Below are 20,289 nucleotides of genomic sequence, written 5' to 3'. Positions count from 1 at the left end.
CATCTTAAAACGACCCTCAGGTCCTTCAATGTCTGGGCCTTCAATCTCAACTTTTGGTGCTTAAGATCTCCTTCCACTTTGGGAATGGACATGTCAACATCACCTTTCAGTTTTGGACCTTTCAGGTTGAAGTCAACATCTGGCATAGAAATATTTGGGCCAGAGATTGATGGATCTTGAACTTGGGCCCTTGATTTTTCCCTCCAGGTCCTTCAATGTCTAACTCTGGAGCATGATATCCATATCTGGTGCAGAATTCAACTTCAATATCGGCTTTAGGGATTTTCACATCAACACTTGGACCTCCACTTTGGACCCTTCATTCCGAATGATGGCATGCGAACTTTGGCATCTTAAAACGACCCTCAGGTCCTTTCAATGTCTGGGCCTTCAATCTCAACTTTTGGTGCTTTAAATCTCCTTCCACTTTGGGAATGGACATGTCAACATCACCTTTCAGTTTTGGACCTTTCAGGTTGAAGTCAACATCTGGCATAGAAATATTTGGGCCAGAGATTGATGGATCTTGAACTTGGGGCCCTTGATTTTTCCCTCAGGACCTTCAATGTCTAACTCTGGAGCTTTGATATCCACATCTGGTGCATTAACTTCAATATCGCTTTAGGGATTTTCACATCAACATCTGGACCCTCCACTTTTGGACCCTTCATTCCGAATGATGGCATGCGGAATTTTGCATTTAAAACGACCTCAGGTCCTTCAATGTCTGGGCCTTCAATCTCAACTTTTGGTGCTTTAAGATCTCCTTCCACTTTGGGAATGGACATGTCAACATCACCTTTCAGTTTTGGACCTTTCAGGTTGAAGTCAAACATTGGCATAGAAATATTTGGCAGAGATTGATGGGATCTTGAACTTGGGGCCCTTGATTTTTTCCTCAGGTCCTTCAATGTCTAACTCTGGAGCGTTTGATGTCTATATCTGGTGCATTAACTTCAATATCGGCTTTAGGGATTTCACATATCAACATCTGGACCCTCCCACTTTTGGACCCTTCATTCGAAATGATGGCATGCGGAACTTTGGCATCTTAAAACGACCTCAGGTCCTTCAATGTCTGGGCCTTCAATCTCACTTTTGGTGCTTTAAGATCTCCTTCCACTTTGGGAATGGACATGTCAACATCACCTTTCAGTTTTGGACCTTTCAGGTTGAAGTCAACATTTGGCATAGAAATATTTGGCCAGAGATTGATGGGATCTTGAATTTGGGGCCCTTGATTTTTCCCTCAGGACCTTCAATGTCTAACTCTGGAGCGTTGATGTTAATATCTGGAGCCTTAATTCCAATATCGGCTTTAGGGATTTTCACATCAACATCTGGACCATCCACTTTTGGACCCTTCATTCCAAATGATGGCATGTGGAACTTTGGCATCTTAAAACGACCCATCAGGTCCTTCAATGTCTGGGCCTTCAATCTCAACTTTTGGTGCTTTAAGATCTCCTTCCACTTTGGGAATGGACACATGTCAACATCACCTTTCAGTTTTGGACCTTTCAGGTTGAAGTCAACATCTGGCATAGAAATATTTGGGCCAGAGATTGATGGGATCTTGAACTTGGGGCCCTTGATTTTTCCCTCAGGACCTTCAATGTCTAACTCTGGAGCATTGATATCAATATCTGGTGCATGAACTTCAATACGGCTTTAGGGATTTTCACATCAACATCTGGAACTCCACTTTTGGCCTTCATTCCGAATGATGGCATGCGGAACTTTGGCATCTTAAAACGACCATCAGGTCCTTCAATGTCTTGGCCTTCAATCTCAACTTTTGGTGCTTTAAGATCTCCTTCCACTTTGGAATGGACACGTCAACATCACCTTTCAGTTTTGGACCTTTCAGGTTGAAGTCAACATCTGGCATAGAAATATTTGGGCCAGAGATTGATGGGATCTTGAACTTGGGCCCTTGATTTTTCCCTCAGGACCTTCAATGTCTAACTCTGGAGCATTGATGTCAAATATCTGGAGCCTTAATTCCAATATCAGCTTTAGGGATTTTCACATCAACATCTGGACCCTCCACTTTTGGACCCTTCATTCCAATGATGGCATGTGGAACTTTGGCATCTTAAAAACGACCCTCAGGTCCTTCAATGTCTGGGCCTTCAATCTCAACTTTTGGTGCTTTAAGATCTCCTCCACTTTGGGAATGGACATGTCAACATCACCTTTCAGTTTTGGACCTTTCAGGTTGAAGTCAAAGTCTGGCATAGAAAGCTTTGGACGCAGAGATTGATGGCATGTTAAACTTGGGGCCCTTGATTTTTCCCTCAGGTCCTTCAATGTCTAACTCTGGAGCATTGATATCCATATCTGGTGCATGAACGTCAATACTGGCTTTAGGGATTTTCATATCAAGATCTGGACCCTCCACTTTTGGACCCTTCATTCCAAATGATGGCATGTGGAACTTTGGCATCTTAAAATGACCCTCAGGTCCTTCAATGTCTGGGCCTTCAATCTCAACTTTTGGTGCTTTAAGATCTCCTTCCACTTTGGAATGGACACGTCAACATCACCTTTGAGTTTTGGACCTTTCAGGTTGAAGTCAACATCTGGCATAGAAATATTTGGGCCAGAAATTGATGGGATCTTCAACTGGGGCCCTTGATTTTCCCTCAGGACCTTCAATGTCTAACTCTGGAGCATTAATGTCAATATCTGGAGCCTTAACTCCAATATCAGCTTTAGGGATTTTTCACATCAACATCTGGACCCTCCACTTTTGGAACCCTTCATTCCAAATGATGGCATGTGGAACTTGGCATCTTAAAATGACCCTCAGGTCCTTCAATGTCTGGGCCTTCAATCTCAACTTTTGGTGCTTTAAGATCTCCTTCCACTTTGGGAATGGACACGTCAACATCACCTTTCAGTTTTGGACCTTCAGGTTGAAGTCAACATCTGACATAGACATCTTTGGACCAGACACTGTTGACATCTTGATTTGGGGCCCTTGATTTTTCCTTCAGTTCCTGCAATGTCTAACTCTGGAGCTTGATATCCACCTCTGGTGCCTTAACTCAGTATTGACTTTAGGGATTTTCACATTAACATCTGGTCCTTCCACTTTTGGCCCCTTCATTCCGAATGATGGCATTTTTATCTTTGGCATCTTAAAACCACTCTCGGGTCCTTCAATGTCTGGGCATTCTATCTCAGCTTTTGGTGCTTTAATATCTCCTTCCACTTTTGGAATAGAAACATCAACATCACCTTTCAGTTTTGGACCTTTTAGATTGAGGTCAACATCTGGCATAGACATTTTGAATTTGGAGCCGTTGATCTTTCCCTCACATCCATTAATGTCAAGCTCTGGACTTTTGATTTTCATGTCAGCATAGGGAAGATTTACATCAACATCAGGGCCCTCTACTTTTGAAGCATGGATTCCAAATGAAGGCATTTTCATTTTTGGTATTTTAAAATGACCATCAGTACCTTGAAGTTCTGGACCCTCAATCTTAGATGCCTTAACATCTCCTTCCACTTTTTGAGTAGACACGTTGATGTCATCTTTTAGTGTTGACCCTTTTACATTTAAGTTCATTTCAGACACTGAAATCTTAGGACCAGAGATTGATGGCATTTTGATTTGTGGATCTTTAACTTTTCCTTCAGATCTCAAAATGTTAAGCTCTGGAGTATTCATATCCACATCTTGTGTTCTAATCTCCATTTTGGCTTTGACAAGATTTGCATCAACATCAGGACCCTTCACTTCTGAAGTTTTAAATCCAAATGAGGGTATTTTGACCTTTGGAACAGTAAGTCACCTTTGACTCCCTCAACATTTGGAGCAGACAAATCTCTTTTAGCTTTTTGTCCTTTCAGGTTCAAATCCACATCTGGCATAGAAATTCTTTGAGAAGTATTTGACGGCACATCAAATGTAACATCTTTTACTATACCCTTATGTCCATCAATTTTAAGCTCCAGACCCCTAATGTCCATATCTGGTGGTGTGATTTTAACATCAGTTTTGGAGAGACTTACTACTGTATCAGGTTCCTGAGCTGAAATTTCCTGATTCCCAGTTATGCTAAAACCTCTCTGACTAAAATCTTTGAGATTTTGATTGTTTAAAATTCACCTCTACATTTGGACTTTCCTTGGGTCTCTGAACATCTATGGTAACCTTAGACAATTTGGTTTTATCATCAGATCCATCCTTATGAAATTTAGACAAAGATTCTCTCCCAATAGTGTCCCCTGTATCTCCACTAATGGAAAAACCTGAAACATGAGAGTCCTTTACTGTAGAAAGTTCAGTTCCTCCCATCATACTTGGAGAATAAATATTTTTCACGTCTTTGCCTAACCCCATGGTAACGTTGCCAGAGTGTTCACTACTCCCTGCAGTAACTTCAGTCCTTCGAATATGTTCTATCACCCTCTGTTCTTCTCCACCTGACAGTCCAGTGTCTGACACATTAAATGTAATTTCTTTCCCACTACCATCTAATTCACTTGTTGTTTTGGAAGATTCTGTGCTACAGTGCTTCACACAGGAGCCAGTCATATGAGGCCCGCTAAGAGATATGTCACCCATTTTTATACCTCTGTGTACACCACTAACAAGGCTACTATGTGGTAATCTGATCGGAGTAGTATCCCCCTCCAACTGCTCATGTTGCAAAACCTGAATTTTGAACTCAGGGCTTGAGTGATCAATCTGCTGACTAGTCCCCCCAGGCACATCCACAGTGTAGGTAGTTATTCGACGAGTGATTGTAGTAATGGTGCAACCATCACTGCTTGTGCTGCTGTGACGTTCTGTGCGTACATCAACACCCTCAGCAAGATCCTCAGACTTTAGTCTTGGTTTAATTTTCTTAGTGTAGATTCTTTTATAGTCTTCGTCATCCCCACTCTACAGGAAATGGAATTACAAATTAGTATGATATGCTATATATATATATATATATATATATATATATATATATATATATATATATATATATATATATATATATATATATATATATACACACACACACACACACACACACACACACACACACACACACACACACACACACACACACACAGGTGCTGGTCATATAATTAGAATATCATCAAAAAGTTTATTTATTTCACTAATATTATATTCATTCATTACATACAGACTGATATATTTCAAAAGTTTATTTCTTTCAATTTGATGTTTATAACTGACAACTAAAAGATTTTGAGACGAATTCTGACTCGTGCGACTCTTTTTCGGGTCGGAATTTTCAGCATTTTCGTGCGTTGTTTGTCGTGTAGTGTTCGTGCAGTGTACAAGGGCAAATGAGAGGCGATAAGCCTCTCCCGACTGGCAATCGGTTGGTCGGATGGATTTCTGACATGTCAGAAATTTTGGTCGCCTCTCTTGGGGTATCGCATTATTGAAGCAGGGCTACAAATCGATTTTCCGCTTTCCCTCACTGCGCGTGCGTGAAACCATAAACGAAACCATGGTGACACCTGACACAGCGTATAGTGTGGACTGAAGTGATGGAGGGATAACTTGTGGAGTATGGCAAAAAAAAAAATAAAAGAGGGGAAAAAACGCCTGCTTACCTCCAGTTCGCATTGCAAAATGGATTGACCATATTGGCCACGTCTTCCCAGCCACCTGCGCGTCTAGATAAGCCGACGCCTTTTTTTTTTTTTTTTGGACGTGTCAGCACACATAATTGCGCTTTGCGCATATCACCAAAGCAGTGCATTTATACTGGGAAAGCATGTTTATTCTGAAACAGCCACAGACATCCAGGTTCTGAGGGATCCTACGTGTTGATTCGGTTGATTCCTCACATATAGTGTGAGCAGTCAAATCACAACTCGGCAATCGGACCGTACAGTGAGCGCATAAAAATCGTGAGCTTTGGCTTTACATCGCATGCGATCTACCCATACAGTGTGAGTTGGTACCTTGCCGAAATCGCACAGAAATTGCACAGTGTATGCCCTGCCTTAAGGAAAATCCCAAATTCAGTATCTCAGAAAATGTGAATTTTGTCAAAAGGTTCAATATTGAAGACACCTGTTGCCACACTCTAATTAGCTAATTAACTAAAAAAAACTGCAAAGACTTTTAATGGTCTCTCAGTCTAGTTCTGTTGGCTACACAATCATGGGGAAGACTGCTGACTTGACAGTTGTCCAAAAGTCGACCATTGACACCTTGCACAAGGAGGGCAATACTCAAAAGGTCATTGCAAAAGAGGCTGGTTGTTCACAGAGCTCTGTTTTCAAGCACATTAATACATAGGCGAAGAGAAGGAAAAGATGTGGTAGAAAAAAAAAGTGTACAAGCAATAGGGATAACCCCACCCTGGAGAGGATTGCGAAACAGAACCCATTCAAAAATGTGGGGGAAATTCACAAAGAGTGGACTGCAGCGGGAGTCAGTGCTTTAAGAACCACTACGCACAGACGTATGCAAGACATGGGTTTCAATTGTCCCATTCCTTGTGTTAAGCTACTCTTGAAGCGTCTCGCTTCTAAAAGGACTGGACTGCTGCTGAGTGGTCCACAGTTATGTTCTCTGATGAAAGTAAATTTTGCATTTCCTTTGGAAATCAGGGTCCCAGAGTCTGGAGGAAGAGAGGAAAGGCACAAAATTCACGTTGCTTGAGGTCCTGCGTAAAGATTCTACATTCAGTGATGGTTTGGGTTGCCATGTCATCTGCCGATGTTGGTCCACTGTGTTTTCTGAGGTCCAAGGTCAACACGGCCGTATACCAGGAAGTTTTAAAGCACTTCATGCTTCCTGCTGCTGACCAACTTTATGGAGATGCAGATTTCACTTTCCAACAGGACTTGGCCCCTACACACAATGCAAAAGCTTCCAGTACCTGGTTTAGACCATGGTAACCTCTGTTTGGCCAGCAAAACTCGCCTGACCTTAACCCCATAGAAAATATATGTGGAATTGTGAAGAGGAAGATGCGATATGCCAGACCCAAGAATGCAGAACAGCTGAAGGCCACTATCAGAGCAACCTGGGCTCTCATAACACCGGAGCAGTGCCACAGACTGATCGACTCCATGCCTCGTCGCATTGCTGCAGTAATTCAGGCAAAAGGAGCCCCAACTAAGTATTGAGTGCTGTACATGCTCATACTTTTCATATTCATACTTTTTAGTTGGCCAAGATTTCTAAAAATCCTTTCTTTCTATTGGTCATAAGTTATATTCTAATTTTCTGAGATACTGAATTTGGGATTTTCCTTAGTTGTCAGTTATAATCATCAAAATTTAAATAAATAAACATTTTAAATAAATCAGTCTGTGTGTAATAAATTAATATAATATACAAGTTTCACTTTTTGAATGGAATTAGTGAAATAAATCAACTTTCTGATGATATTCTAATTATCAAAATCTGTAAATAAAAATGTTTTTTAAATACTGAAAAACTGATCATACTAAAATCTATGCTATATATAATTCTTCTTATACATTGGTTCCAATGCTGAATGACTAGACTTTAAAATAACTGATTCACATTTTCATAGCCTAATATAAATCATAGACCAACACTGATGCCACCTTACCAGGAAAATGTCTGAACTAGAGCCTCCTAACCCTCCACGTCCTTCCCATGACAATGTCCCCATTGGAGAATGGCAAGGTGACTTGTCTCCAGTCTTGTTTTGTAATTTCAGTCCAACCTTATGTTGGTTTAGAGTCTTTAGTAGTTCAGCTGTTTCTTCTGAGCTCATGTTGTCAAAGTAAATGGTGGCCCCGACAATCTGGTCACCTGTGACAAAGGGCAGTATTAAGTTAAAACTAAATGGTTCAAAATAGATAAATTATGTTTGGAGGAACTATAATAGCATAATCCAACACCAAAAGGGCAGTGGTAAATGTTGTTCAGACAATCAAAACATTAGAAAATTAGGTTTTCTGAATGTTTGCAAATTGCATAACTATTTTGACTACATACCTTCATGTACATTCCCAGTATGTGCAGCAGGGGACTCATCTTTCACCTCTTTGACAAAAATCTCTCCTTGACCCTTTTGTTCAATGGTGAGCCCATGCTTATCAGCGCCCATCCACTGTGGGAAAAGCACTTCCCTTGTGTCCTGCTCATCAGCCATCCTAAAAAAAAAAAACATTTTATATGATAAAACATTACACAATAAAACACAGTGAAACATATTGGTTATACAATACCAAAAATATGAGGTATATGTTGACTATTATAGTTCAAATGAGCATAAGCAATTTTTCTGCAAAGCAATTAGGTTTTAAACCATAAAAAGTGCTTAGTATTTCTTGGTACCTGAACATGTTTGCAGTGATTTGCTGTAAATTACCTGAAGATGTACCTGATGTGTTACTTCTTCGCCTGTCCCCTAGCGTGGACCGTGCCAGCCCTTGTTCTTTCCTTAAAAAAATAAAAAATAAAGTTAAATTTCCTGAATTCAAATGAAGCTTTCACACACAGGTTTAAGGTTGTTCATTCAATACAATATACCGTAGATTTTTTTATAGTGGTAAATAAGTATCAAACTGTGACCACTAGATGGCAATATAGTCTGCAACAAAAAAAAGTGATAGTTATAACAGAGGATCTGTTTCCCATTATTTCCTCCAGCACTAATACAAAGCACTAAACTTCATGGGGAAATTGAATTAAGCTCAGTTTCATATGCATATTAAACATTTCTAAAGATCTAAAAATCTGATGTCCATAAAATCTAAATCAGACAATAGTATTTAGATCTGGGAGGTTTTAGCTTGATGAACATTGCTTCAGAGATATTTAGCTGACGTGGGCCTGCCATTCCAGCTTTCAACTCAAAGGTCTTTGTTTCATAGATATCATCCCCTCGCAATCACCCACCCCACAATTACACAGGAGCTCTTGGATATGAAAACACCTACAAGCATATTTCACTAAACATTGGCAAATGAGGCGCTAGTTTATTTTAATTATGAAAACATTTGCCAGTGTCAAGGAAAAAAAAAAGCTTAATACACAGCACAAGTAAAGTGCTGTGTAGTCAATTTGTCCCATGTCCTACTTTACTAACAAGTGTGATACAAGTAGCAATATTAATAATTCAGTGGTCACTACAAAAATATTTGATTGCTCAATAACGTGTCTGAACATTATGTGTGTGTGTGTGTGTGTGTGTGTGTGTGTGTGTGTGTGTGTGTGTGTATATATATATATATATATATATATATATATATATATATATATATATATATATATATATATATATATATATATATATATGGTGATTCAGGAATTTAAAAAAAAAGAAGCCTGGTTTTGTGTCCATGTCGACCAATGTACTCCAGAGACACGATAGTACAAGAGCAGATCATTTGAGAGAGTTAGTTAATCAAGCTTCCCTCGACAGTGCAGCACAGACCACAAAACATCTGTGATCCATCTGATTGTACACAAATATTCTATTTATACTAAAGCACTATTAAAAGGATAGACAGCTTTAACATTATAAACAGCACTAAGAAGAAAACAAGACAACCCTGTGCCATGCGACAACAAATCCCAAAGCTTTTCAATGTACACATCATCAGCATCATTAGCATAATTTAACCCATTTTTCCTGTTAGTTTTATTTTTAAATCTACTTTGTGACTTACATTCTAAATGCTTTAAAAAAGGATTAGCCAAACATCACAAATGCAAAAGAATAATGCACAATATTTTACATTTAATAAATATTAACTTAAGTAAAACTCCACAGGAGGAGTCCACATGAGAAATAGGAGCCGTGAAACCCAAGCCTTAAAAAGCACCTTATTATTGTTGGCTAAAGCTGGTATTTACAAAAGGAGACGGGGGAAACCTACATTGCTGTGTACTTAAGAACTCCTTAGCAAGCAGACCAAAGATTATTATTTCACTCCCAGCCTGTTCTATGATCTGCATCTTAACATGATGTCACACCAGCAATACTGTACCACACGTGTTCTCCTTACTTTACCCTTTTTTAAACCTTTATGATCAACTATATTATTTGCACATAGACTGTTCTCACAAATCTGACAGTGCACCTTAGGAGGAACAATCTGGATAAAATGATTTAAGAAGGCAGATCTGTACATCCATGACTGAAACATGGAACAATCATGGAGCGAAGAAGCAGCAGAGGCACATTACATGCCACCAAACCATTGCCTGACACATGAATTGTGCCCAAGCACGCACATCTTTCTTTTCTCTTAATCATGGAGTTTGAGCTCAAAATAAATCTGACACCAAGTATAGCACAGATTATCTTTTATTTTATATAAGTAAGCTATCCTTTGGCTGTCACAGGAGTATAAACCATGTCACTCTACCAGAGCATTACTGGACGCTATTTGCTTAAAGCAGCTGGCCCTTGCCCAGAATCATATGATCTGCGATGATCCATGTAAGCAGACTTTTCATAATAGCACCAGTGTTTGTGCAATCATAAGATATCAGCAACGATATACAACACATTTTTGTGAACTCTTGAGTTGTAATGAGGACCTTTTAAACAGACCAAGCGTTCAAGTCTAGCAATAAAGAGCATCAACTCAAACAAAACTAGAAAAAAGGAAACACCCATATTTTAATTACTGTTACAAAAAAGGACTAAGAGGATCTGAAAAGTTGAGGGAACATGGAGCTGTACAATTATGACAAAAATCATCATTTTTGAATATTCCCCTGAAATTGCAATTATGATTATCACAATTTACATTGAATGATGTTTAAACCAATGTTCGATGCAACTGCATGACATATTTTTATATGAAAATAAACAAGCTGAAAACACTAAATGAAAAACCTTTAGTGCTTTTCTAAAGTTTTAAGCCTCAAATGTCAAATATACATCGAATTGGTTTAATTCTTTAAATTATAATAAAAAAGTAAAAATATGAATGGTATTATAATGTTATACTAAAAAAAAATGGAAAAACCCTTAAGATGACATATAGAACGAAAGAAAAATATCCTAAGTGTACAAAATAACATAAGTGGACTTTGAACGATTAATAGCCGCTTTGAACAATTACATAATTGTGGCATACATTTATTGTAATCCTGATTAGAAATTTGATTAATTGTGCAGCCCTAACATAATAAACCTTGACTGTTTGGTGCATTAATTATAATTTAGTGACACAACATACACCCTGCAATTCTTGCTGAAAGACAAGTGGATGTTACTGCTTATGCTTTCTTTCAATCCACTGTCAAAGCAACTAATTGGTAGATGGTTCTGTTTAGTCTTATAGCTGATGTTTTATGCATGTAATAAACAAATCACATTAAAAACACAGAGCGCCTTTTGAGATGGTCAAACTTTACTAGGAGCGCCCAAGACATCTACTTAACTTATCGGATATAAGAAATAATCAAATATGCTTCTTCAAGCATGCATCTGTGCAGTGTATTTGATAACTTTCAAAAACAAAATCTTGATGAGCAAGATTGTTGCACTGGGAATAAGCAGCTCTTAACGGCTGGTCTGACAGCATTGCCGAATCAAATGTGCATGAGCCGTATCATGTTTCTCAGTGTTGACAGTAGGTAGCATTGTGCAATCCTCAAGGTGAAATTAATGATTAACATTCAACTGAATTCAAATCTCAGTTCAAGAAATTCTAACATTAACATTCCAAACAAATAGTTGAATAAAACAACTTGCAAGGTTTACTTTAGCTCTGGGAGGATAAGGGGACCTACTGAATTTCCAAGTCTAATGCTCAAACTCTCCCCCGTCTTCCTTTTTCTTTCCTTCTGAAAAAAAAGCAGAGGGAAATCAGATGTAATATTTATAAGTAAATATTTCCATGCATCAAAAAGTCAAGACGACAAAACCAATCCAAAAACATCAATTACAAAATGTACATTCAATTCAAGTACCACACTTTCATCTTTCAAAGTAAAAAGCTATTAATAAAAATAGTTTTATTTGCATGGTTTCGAGACCTTAAGCTAGTGGATCAGACCCAATTTATTTCATTTTTTTCCTTCAAAAATGCAGCCCCACCCTACTTGGATTTATACGTTGGTTTGCCCTAAGAGAGCAACTGAAACGTTTACAGTACGAGCGCACACAACGGGGAGTTTCGAACCAAAAGTACCAAAGACAGAAGCTTACACATGTCTGTACAAGTGTAAACGTTTCCTCTGGATAGTTGTCTGACAAGTCTGACTTCTGAAAGTCACAATTACTTTTATTTGTCTTTAAATTTAAAGTCTGATAACTAATTATTGTCAAATACAATTAACAGCATCACTCCCTCAAAATAAACTCAGCCTCACATGGCTGCAAATCCACCCTGCACTCTAAACACTGGGAATGTGTTTGGGCAGCTACAGAAAATGTGAAATGGCTTGTCCAGATATCATCATAAACTAGATACCAAATAAACTAAAAACAAGTTAAATTCTCACAATGCCACATAGACCTTTGTGTGCAACATTTGATGTCAAGAAGCAATTAAAGATGACTGTAAACTAAAAACATGAGATGTTGTAAGCAGTTCATTGTAATCTTGCCAAAAGTATGAAACCGTCAATTGCCGCAAGCAAAATAAAGTTCAAGTAAGTTTCTCTCACAGGAAAGGAAACATAATATGCAAATCATTATTTGATCACCTAAAAGCCCCTCAAGTCACATGGTTATGGCAAAAGACACTGGAGGCTAAACTGCAGTCATTTCACTCATTTAATTTCACACAAACCAAATTATCAAACCATTATCCACCATCAGTCCATTTTTATTTCATTTAATAAAAAGGTTAAGATGGCCAACTCACGTGGGAAATAATTCCTCTCTGTCAAACGGTTTAATATTTGCTCCACTAATTATTTGCTTTAATAATGTACCTCTCTAGTTACCCAAAACTGATAAGACTAAGTCAGGTGACATTTTACATAACTCCAAATATAGCTTAATGCTCCTATAACCCAGAGGGGCATTATGAAGAGAAAATTAAAAGTACAAGCACCATCAGCTCTCACGCACTTTCTTTAAATCTGTAAACTGTTGCCCTTCACACTTCATGGCCTTCAAAGCTGTCCCGTGGTATCTAATCCAATTTAACGTTTGATCATTTACGAATGGAGGAGGCTAAGGACAAAGAGATATCAGTTTTAAGCATTTGAGTCTAGGCTAGAGAAATGTTGGGAATTTGTTTCATTTCATAAACAAGTCTTTTAGGCCATAACAGGAATGATGCATGATAAGACAAGATACATCTGCATTTCTGTGAACACTGTGACAAAGAGCAAGATCAGTTCACCCCGCTACTATTTCACTGTTACTGACTTTACTAGAAAATAACTGATAACTTAATAACTGATCAAAACTGGTAATTTATAGCTGCCCCAAGAAAACTCTAATTAAACTTGAAATTGATATCCTGAATGCACTGTAAGTCGCTTTGGATAAAAGAATCTGCTAAATGCATAAATTTAATTTAATTTTTTTATTTAATTTAAACTCAAAGTGCCCCTCTGTCCCATTCAAAACAAATTAGAACCTCTCTCTACCCGGGTGGTTATTTCTGAGCTGTGACTGAAACGGTCATGGGCTCGCTCTGATAAAGGCCAGTCTGGACGAGGATGTCACACTGTTCCCAAAGAACAATATTTGGCAGAGCAGCTGTGCACACTCAAACGGGTGACACCTACGAGCCCTGTACTAAGTTGTTTCAAGTTTGTTGTCACCTCACTAAAGGTGGAGCTAGCTGAACATAACAAACATGATGATTACTGACAAATTATTACACATAGGCCTATTGAATTTTCAAAAGAGCTGAAAATTTTAATTCTGTCATTCATTTCTTACCCTCATGATGTCCAAACCTGTCAGACTTCCATTCATCTTCTGAACACAAATGAAGGTATTCTTGATGGAATTTGAGAGCTCTCTGACCCTCCCGTAGACAGCAAGGGTACCACCACGATCAAGGCTCAGGAAGGTAGCAAGGACATTTTTAAAGTAATCCATGTGTCATCAGGGGTTCAACCGTAATTTTATGAAGCTATGACAACACTTTCTGTATGCAAAGAAAACTAAAATAATGACTTTATTCAACAATTTGTCTCCTCCACATCACCTTAGCGCCATTTTGGAGAATATCTTCTGAACTCAAACAGCTTATGTGCCGCGCAGATACATTTTTTACATTGTTTACACTTTAAACTGAAATGCCGGGAGGTTAACAAGGAGGAGACGAATTGTTGAATAAAGGTTTTGTTTTTTTTTTACACAAAGTATTCTCGTAGCTTAATAAAGTTATGGTTGAACCTCTGATGTCACAGGGATTACTTTACTGATGTTCTTGCTACGTTTCTGGATCTTGATCATGATAGTACCCTTGCTGTTTATGGAGGATCAGAGCTCTCTTTATGTATCAAAAATATCTTAATTTGTGATCTGATGATGAACAGCAGTCTTACGGGTTTGGAACAAATGAGGGTGAGTAATAATGACAGAATTAGCATTTTTGGGTGGACTATCCCTTTAAAGAATGCCATCTAGCTTTAAAACAGTTCAGTTTCACAGAATAAGCACCCTTATATATACTTTATACTGTCGTGCATGAGAAAAACTGGTACTAGAACAAAATGCGACCATAATCGCAGGTCTAAATGTGTCAGATCACACCGCAACGCTTCCATCTGACAGATGTCATTTGGCAACAACTGTCCAACTCTAAAAAGAAAAGAGTTTATGGCACAACACAGGCGGCAAACATCGCACATCCAAAGTAGGGGACACGCCCTTCATACAATGAGAAACTACACCATCTCTCGGCCCGCACATAGCACACAGTGAGCTGCGAGCCACACCCAGGACTCCAGTCACACACATTCCTTGATAGAGCCGTCAGGCCAACTGGAAGAGCGCCCAGTCTCCCCTGCAGTGAATAACGCCAAAGCAATGTCCTACTCTCTACCCAAACACCCGGTGGGTCTGAGCTGGGAACAGAAACAGGGGACTCTTTCATGGTTTCCACTTACAAACCACTGATGGACCAAGGCAGTTTGAGATTTTTTTTTTTTTTTTTTTTACTCATTTATAAATACAAACAGAAGCCCCTCATGACACTGATTAATGTGCTTCAATTTAAATGTGAGATATTGCACAACTATAAAGATTCAGCAATGCTGCGTGTTAGATAAGTGATAGAATCGTTGGGCAAACAACCAGACCACTAATTATAGAAAAGCCACTGCAAGCGTTTAATGCCACACTTTTTCCATTAAAATGCTGTAATGTTTAATATGACACACACACACACACACACACACACACACATATATATATATATATATATATATATATAGTCAGTCATTGCACAATGCAATAACATGAGTTACTTGGTTACTCGATCTTTAGCATACACGTTTTTTCCAAAGCAAATTACAGGACACTTTTTAATGTGACACGTGTTAGTCATATTTCTCTATTACATGCTCAGAGTGGCTATTTCTGACAAAGCAAGAGCCGATACATAAAAAGGGACAACTAGTATTTGGTTAGAAGTTCCACTTTACATGGATTCCAATTCAAACCCACAAGTGACCAAACTCACGTGCACCGATGTACGCTTTTAATCTTATTGTGGAAATATCACCTATTTAGAAGAATAAATAGAAGACAAAGATAAAGCCATAAAGCTGTGCTGAATTTCATTAAATAACATGTTGATGCTTTAAATGGTATAGAAACATAAAAATATTTTAGATACATGTATATTGTAAAGCTAAAGGCTTTCACTTGCATTCAGTCATGTTTTGTATATCCTGAATTGTTTATTTATTCTGTTAACAACGCAAGTCAAAAGGATATGAGTCAGTCAACTATCAAATACATAGTGATGACTGATGGCACGGTCTTACCAGCTCGGGGTGCATTATATTTCATTAGCCATCAGATGGTTTTATAGTTAGGTCTGTATTGCCACTGCCAAGTCTTTTGTAGAAGTGAAAATGCACGTGGTTTGAAACATCCAACTCTCTGCTTATCTCCAATTCAACTCGAAACAACCTCATGTGAACTGCACATGGAGTAATCCAACCTCTGCAGCCAGTATCCTTGGTCTGTTGTAAACAAGTAGACGTGCATAGCTACATTACTGGAGTGATGTAGTACAAGCTGTAGTGTAGTCAGACTATTAGTCTACGTCTAGACATGCCAATCTTTGAATTGCCTTACAGCACACTTCAGAATGCATTAGAAGTGATAAATTATGGCCTTGCTGTGTACTTTTGTCATTTTAATAGTTTTTAAGTGTGAAACTGAAATAATTTAAGAATCATCACAAGCAGCTCTTCTGTTACTCACCAGAACCATGAAAACATATCAAATGCCACTACAACACGTCTTAACTGTAATTCATTGATATGGAAGCTTAGTTAGCACCTAAATCAACATTTAATCCATAATATAATGCAGTAATGACAGTTGTGGCTACCAGGAAATAATTGCTACACGTCATTCAAGTTAGTCTTGTCAAGTTGTCTACAGTATAACCCATCTACTTGTTGCATCATTAAATTATGGCTTGTGCATATAAAGCATGTCATTTCAAAAAGTAACTGTCTAAAAACAAGAAGACTTAATAATTGAGTCCTTGGACGGACATTGAAACCTACTGTCATGTGATCCTAAACTTTAATGAAATGCAGACCGTATCTTCTATTTCAAGGACGACAACAAATTAAATCTAGTAATCAAAACTGAATTGCAGAAGTATAATGGAAGTAAAGTTTATCATATGCCGTAGGCACACGTACAAGAAGAGATCTGATGATATGAGGTCTAAAGTATATAATAATATAATGCTATTTAATAAACATAATATATTTAAATATATTCATTTAAACATTCTGCACTTTGACAGCAATACAAAAACCTGATACGATTTTTTGTAATTATAAGGCAGTAAATGGAATCAACTGGAAATGCCAAAAACCACAATAACAACAATATATAACTTATAATATAACTTATATATATATATATATATATATATATATATATATATATATATATATATATATATATATATATATATATATATATATATATATATATATATATATATAAGCTCTTAACTCCTGTTGAAAAACTAGATTAGGGCTCAAAAACAACTTCGCATAAAATATACAAATCTGCCCTTGATTAAGGCTTATGTGTGTCAGACTATTACAACAGTTTTTTTTTATGGAAAATGATGAAATATGAATGCCTGACTCTGACTCAGAGCCATATTGGCAAACGCAGTATATTGTCCAATGTCTCTGTTTTAGCTTCTGTATTTTTCAACCATGGAATGATGATAACTCCAGGGTCTGTCTGAACAGGAGACACATACCAAGATAATGCAAGTCTTCATATCAGACTTCAAAACTCTTCAAATGATGCCTACATCCTGTACGGCAACATGCTGACAACTTATCTGCGATGGATCGTCATCACAATTTCACAGAGAATTGATTTCCATCACTCTGCACCCATATGAAAAAAAAAAATCTAATAATGAATCAAGAAGTGAGTAAGCAAACAAACAGTGAATGAAATACTCCGCTACAAAAGCTTGCCACTCCTCCCTTGGCGTTACCATCACAAGTCCTTGACAAGGAAATAACAAAGGAAGTGTGCAGAAGTCCAGACTCTTTTCATTTCACACTGAAACAGATGGTCCTACCAAGTACACCCTAATCTGACCCATCAACACAGAGGAGAAAGTTTTGCCTCCACTGTAAACTTCCAGGACAATCACGCATCAGATAAGGACACACAGACCACAAAACCATGTTTCTATTCAACATTCAAATCCTAAATCATTTAAAGATAAGCAAGCTCTGTGTTCTGTTTTAAACAACACATTGTAACCTTTAAATGCAAGCAAGGTTGAAAGACACTGCTAGACATGAATGAGGCAACCACAATACAGAATAAAAAAAATATATTAACTTCTATTTTCTAAGTTCTATTACTTCTAAGTTACTCTAGCACAACTTTAAAATAGTGAATTATTACTGTGTGATTTATTTATCATTATTATTATTATTATTATTATTATTATTATTATTATTATTATTATTATTATTATTATTCTGCTATGGACTCATCTGTCCTGACATAACAGAAGAAATCGTTGGGTGTGGCAGGAGAGGGGGATGGTGACAAAATCTGCTCACTTTTAAAAGATAGCTAACTGCAAAACAGCTTCATGGATGTCAACACTCCATACACATCACCAAACTATCAGCACTTATCTTTTTGTCCCTCTTACCCATCTATTCATTTCATTCTCTTATATAACAAACTTTCAGTCATCCTACTGCACAACATCTCCATTACTAATGTCATGCCTCAGTCTGGCGTGAATAAAACACTTCATTCTTTCTCCTCTATAGCAAGCCTTACTTTCCCCCTCTGTGTTTCAAACCTGGAATCAATTAGTAAGTCTTTCCAAACCACTACATTCCATTACCCCCTCCTCCCTTCACCCCTCTTACTCCCTATACCCACACTCTGGCCAGGTTGAGAAAATCAGGGCAAAATGTGACAGGCTTTGCAAATTAAATCAAATTAAAACATTCACGTTTTATAAGAGTAACAGAAATGTTTAAACAAATTAAAATTTCATCTAGAAAACACAGCAACACATGAAACAATGATTCACCCACAGTGCAGAAAATGTGCTGACTTTGTCCAAAAACCTTGAGCTATGACCAGATTCAGGGTGGCAGGATAATGCTCCTATTCAAGAGGAAAGTAAAAAAAAAAAAAAAAAAAATCGATAGATGTGTGGCATTAGTTCTATTCACTTTTTTACAATTTACTACTAAATACTAATACGAGTATGGCGTTCTTGTGAACCAAATGTATTCGTTTTATTTTACAAAGTGGGCAAAGTCATACAACCAAAGTCATTCTTGTCCATTTTAACTTGGGTGTATCTTTTGCATGAAATGCAAAACCCCATAGAAAATTTGCCTTAATTGTCAGCCCAGTTTCTTCTCAGTGATTCAGCAGGTCAAGTTTAAGAAACTAAACGCTGAATTCTGAACAATTGCAAACTTTAATATTCTTGGGTACTGTTGGAGGAAAAAACGTGCGCACCAGATGACAACTACGGAGCACATACACACCCACCACCTCTTCATGTTCAACGATACAGATGATGATACGTTTGTGAGATTTTAGTGCGATACAACAAACTTTCTAAGAACCAAATCAGCAGATGTTACACACATAAGCATATAATAAATTCAGAAACAGTCTCTGGAAAAGTAGTACTTCATGCATGCATCGTGAGCGTCTCTCGCCAGAGCTGCATAACTAATTAACCTCAAGAGACACAAACTCACCTGGAAGGTTCAACACCTTTGCTCTGGCATCTTCAGCGGTCCACAGCTTTCTGCCACAGCCCAGAAAACTTTTCCAACACGTTTTCTTCACCAAACTTATTCGTGTACTCTGTCGTTCTATCTCAAGGCACGAAGCCTCACTGTATATTTCACTGGTTTTATTAGTTACTTTGTCACTTGCTCTCTCTCTTTCTGTCACACCGTGCTGGGTTCCCTCAGTGTGCTTTCAACTCCGGGCTATGGAGAATGGCAGAGTTTGGGCTTGGGCAGTGGAGACCTTCACTGGAGAAGAGGGCGGGGTTACGGTGTAGCAGGGCGTGGTCCTTTGTCATTGAGGGATGTGTGTGTTCAACACAGCGATAAAGCACGTGAATCTGGATTGGAAACAGGATTTCAACAAGATTCAAGGTGGCACATCTTTACTGAGGCAATTTGTAAAGTGTTTTCAAATTTGTAATTTTGAACCTATAAAAAAGGGTGTGTTCAGTAAAACTTTCTTCTGCTTTATGGTGGAAATAGCTTTTGTCATGAAATAGTCATGATTTTAAGGTACGTATCTGTGCAGAAATGGATTTTCAAAATAAAGTTATAATTGAAAGTGTGACATCGAGCCCTGAAGTGCCCTACAAGATATTGCCTAAAACAGTACTTTTTACACCTAGTACTTTTAAGTTGTAAAGAATATTTGCTGTGACTTTTTTTTACTAAGTATATTTGCAAAAATGTTTAATTTGTTTTGTTTAAAAATAATTACATGGAATTTAAAAGTAATAACCATTGAATACAAAGGTTTTGTGAATAGAAAAGACTGGAGGTGGGGGGGGGGGTCTTGCAGTATTTATTCGGAGAGGAGAGGGGCCTTATTGGAATAAAAGGTTGAGAACCACTGGCCTAGAGTAAGGTGT

The 20,289-nt window shown here is 37.8% G+C and overlaps 1 protein-coding gene and 1 pseudogene across 1 annotated transcript in view; one reads left to right on the top strand and one right to left on the bottom strand.

The window, feature by feature from the left end:
* LOC113058033 (palmitoyltransferase ZDHHC9-like) overlaps positions 1-180 on the top strand; it is a 17,347-nt gene extending 17,167 nt beyond the window's left edge. Inside the window, exon 7 of the mRNA XM_026225697.1 lies at positions 66-180. Coding sequence (XP_026081482.1) covers positions 66-180 — 115 coding nt within the window. The remainder of the gene's footprint in view (positions 1-65) is intronic.
* A 139-nt stretch (positions 181-319) lies between these two features.
* On the bottom strand, positions 320-19,484 carry LOC113058032 (neuroblast differentiation-associated protein AHNAK-like; annotated as a pseudogene).
* Between the last annotated feature and the right edge of the window lie 805 nt (positions 19,485-20,289).

The sequence above is a fragment of the Carassius auratus genome, chromosome 39 (genome assembly GCF_003368295.1).
Source record: "Carassius auratus strain Wakin chromosome 39, ASM336829v1, whole genome shotgun sequence".
NCBI classification, from domain to species: domain Eukaryota; kingdom Metazoa; phylum Chordata; class Actinopteri; order Cypriniformes; family Cyprinidae; genus Carassius; species Carassius auratus.
Note: the sequence above shows the minus strand (reverse complement) of the source record. Positions and strands in the feature narration are given on the sequence as shown.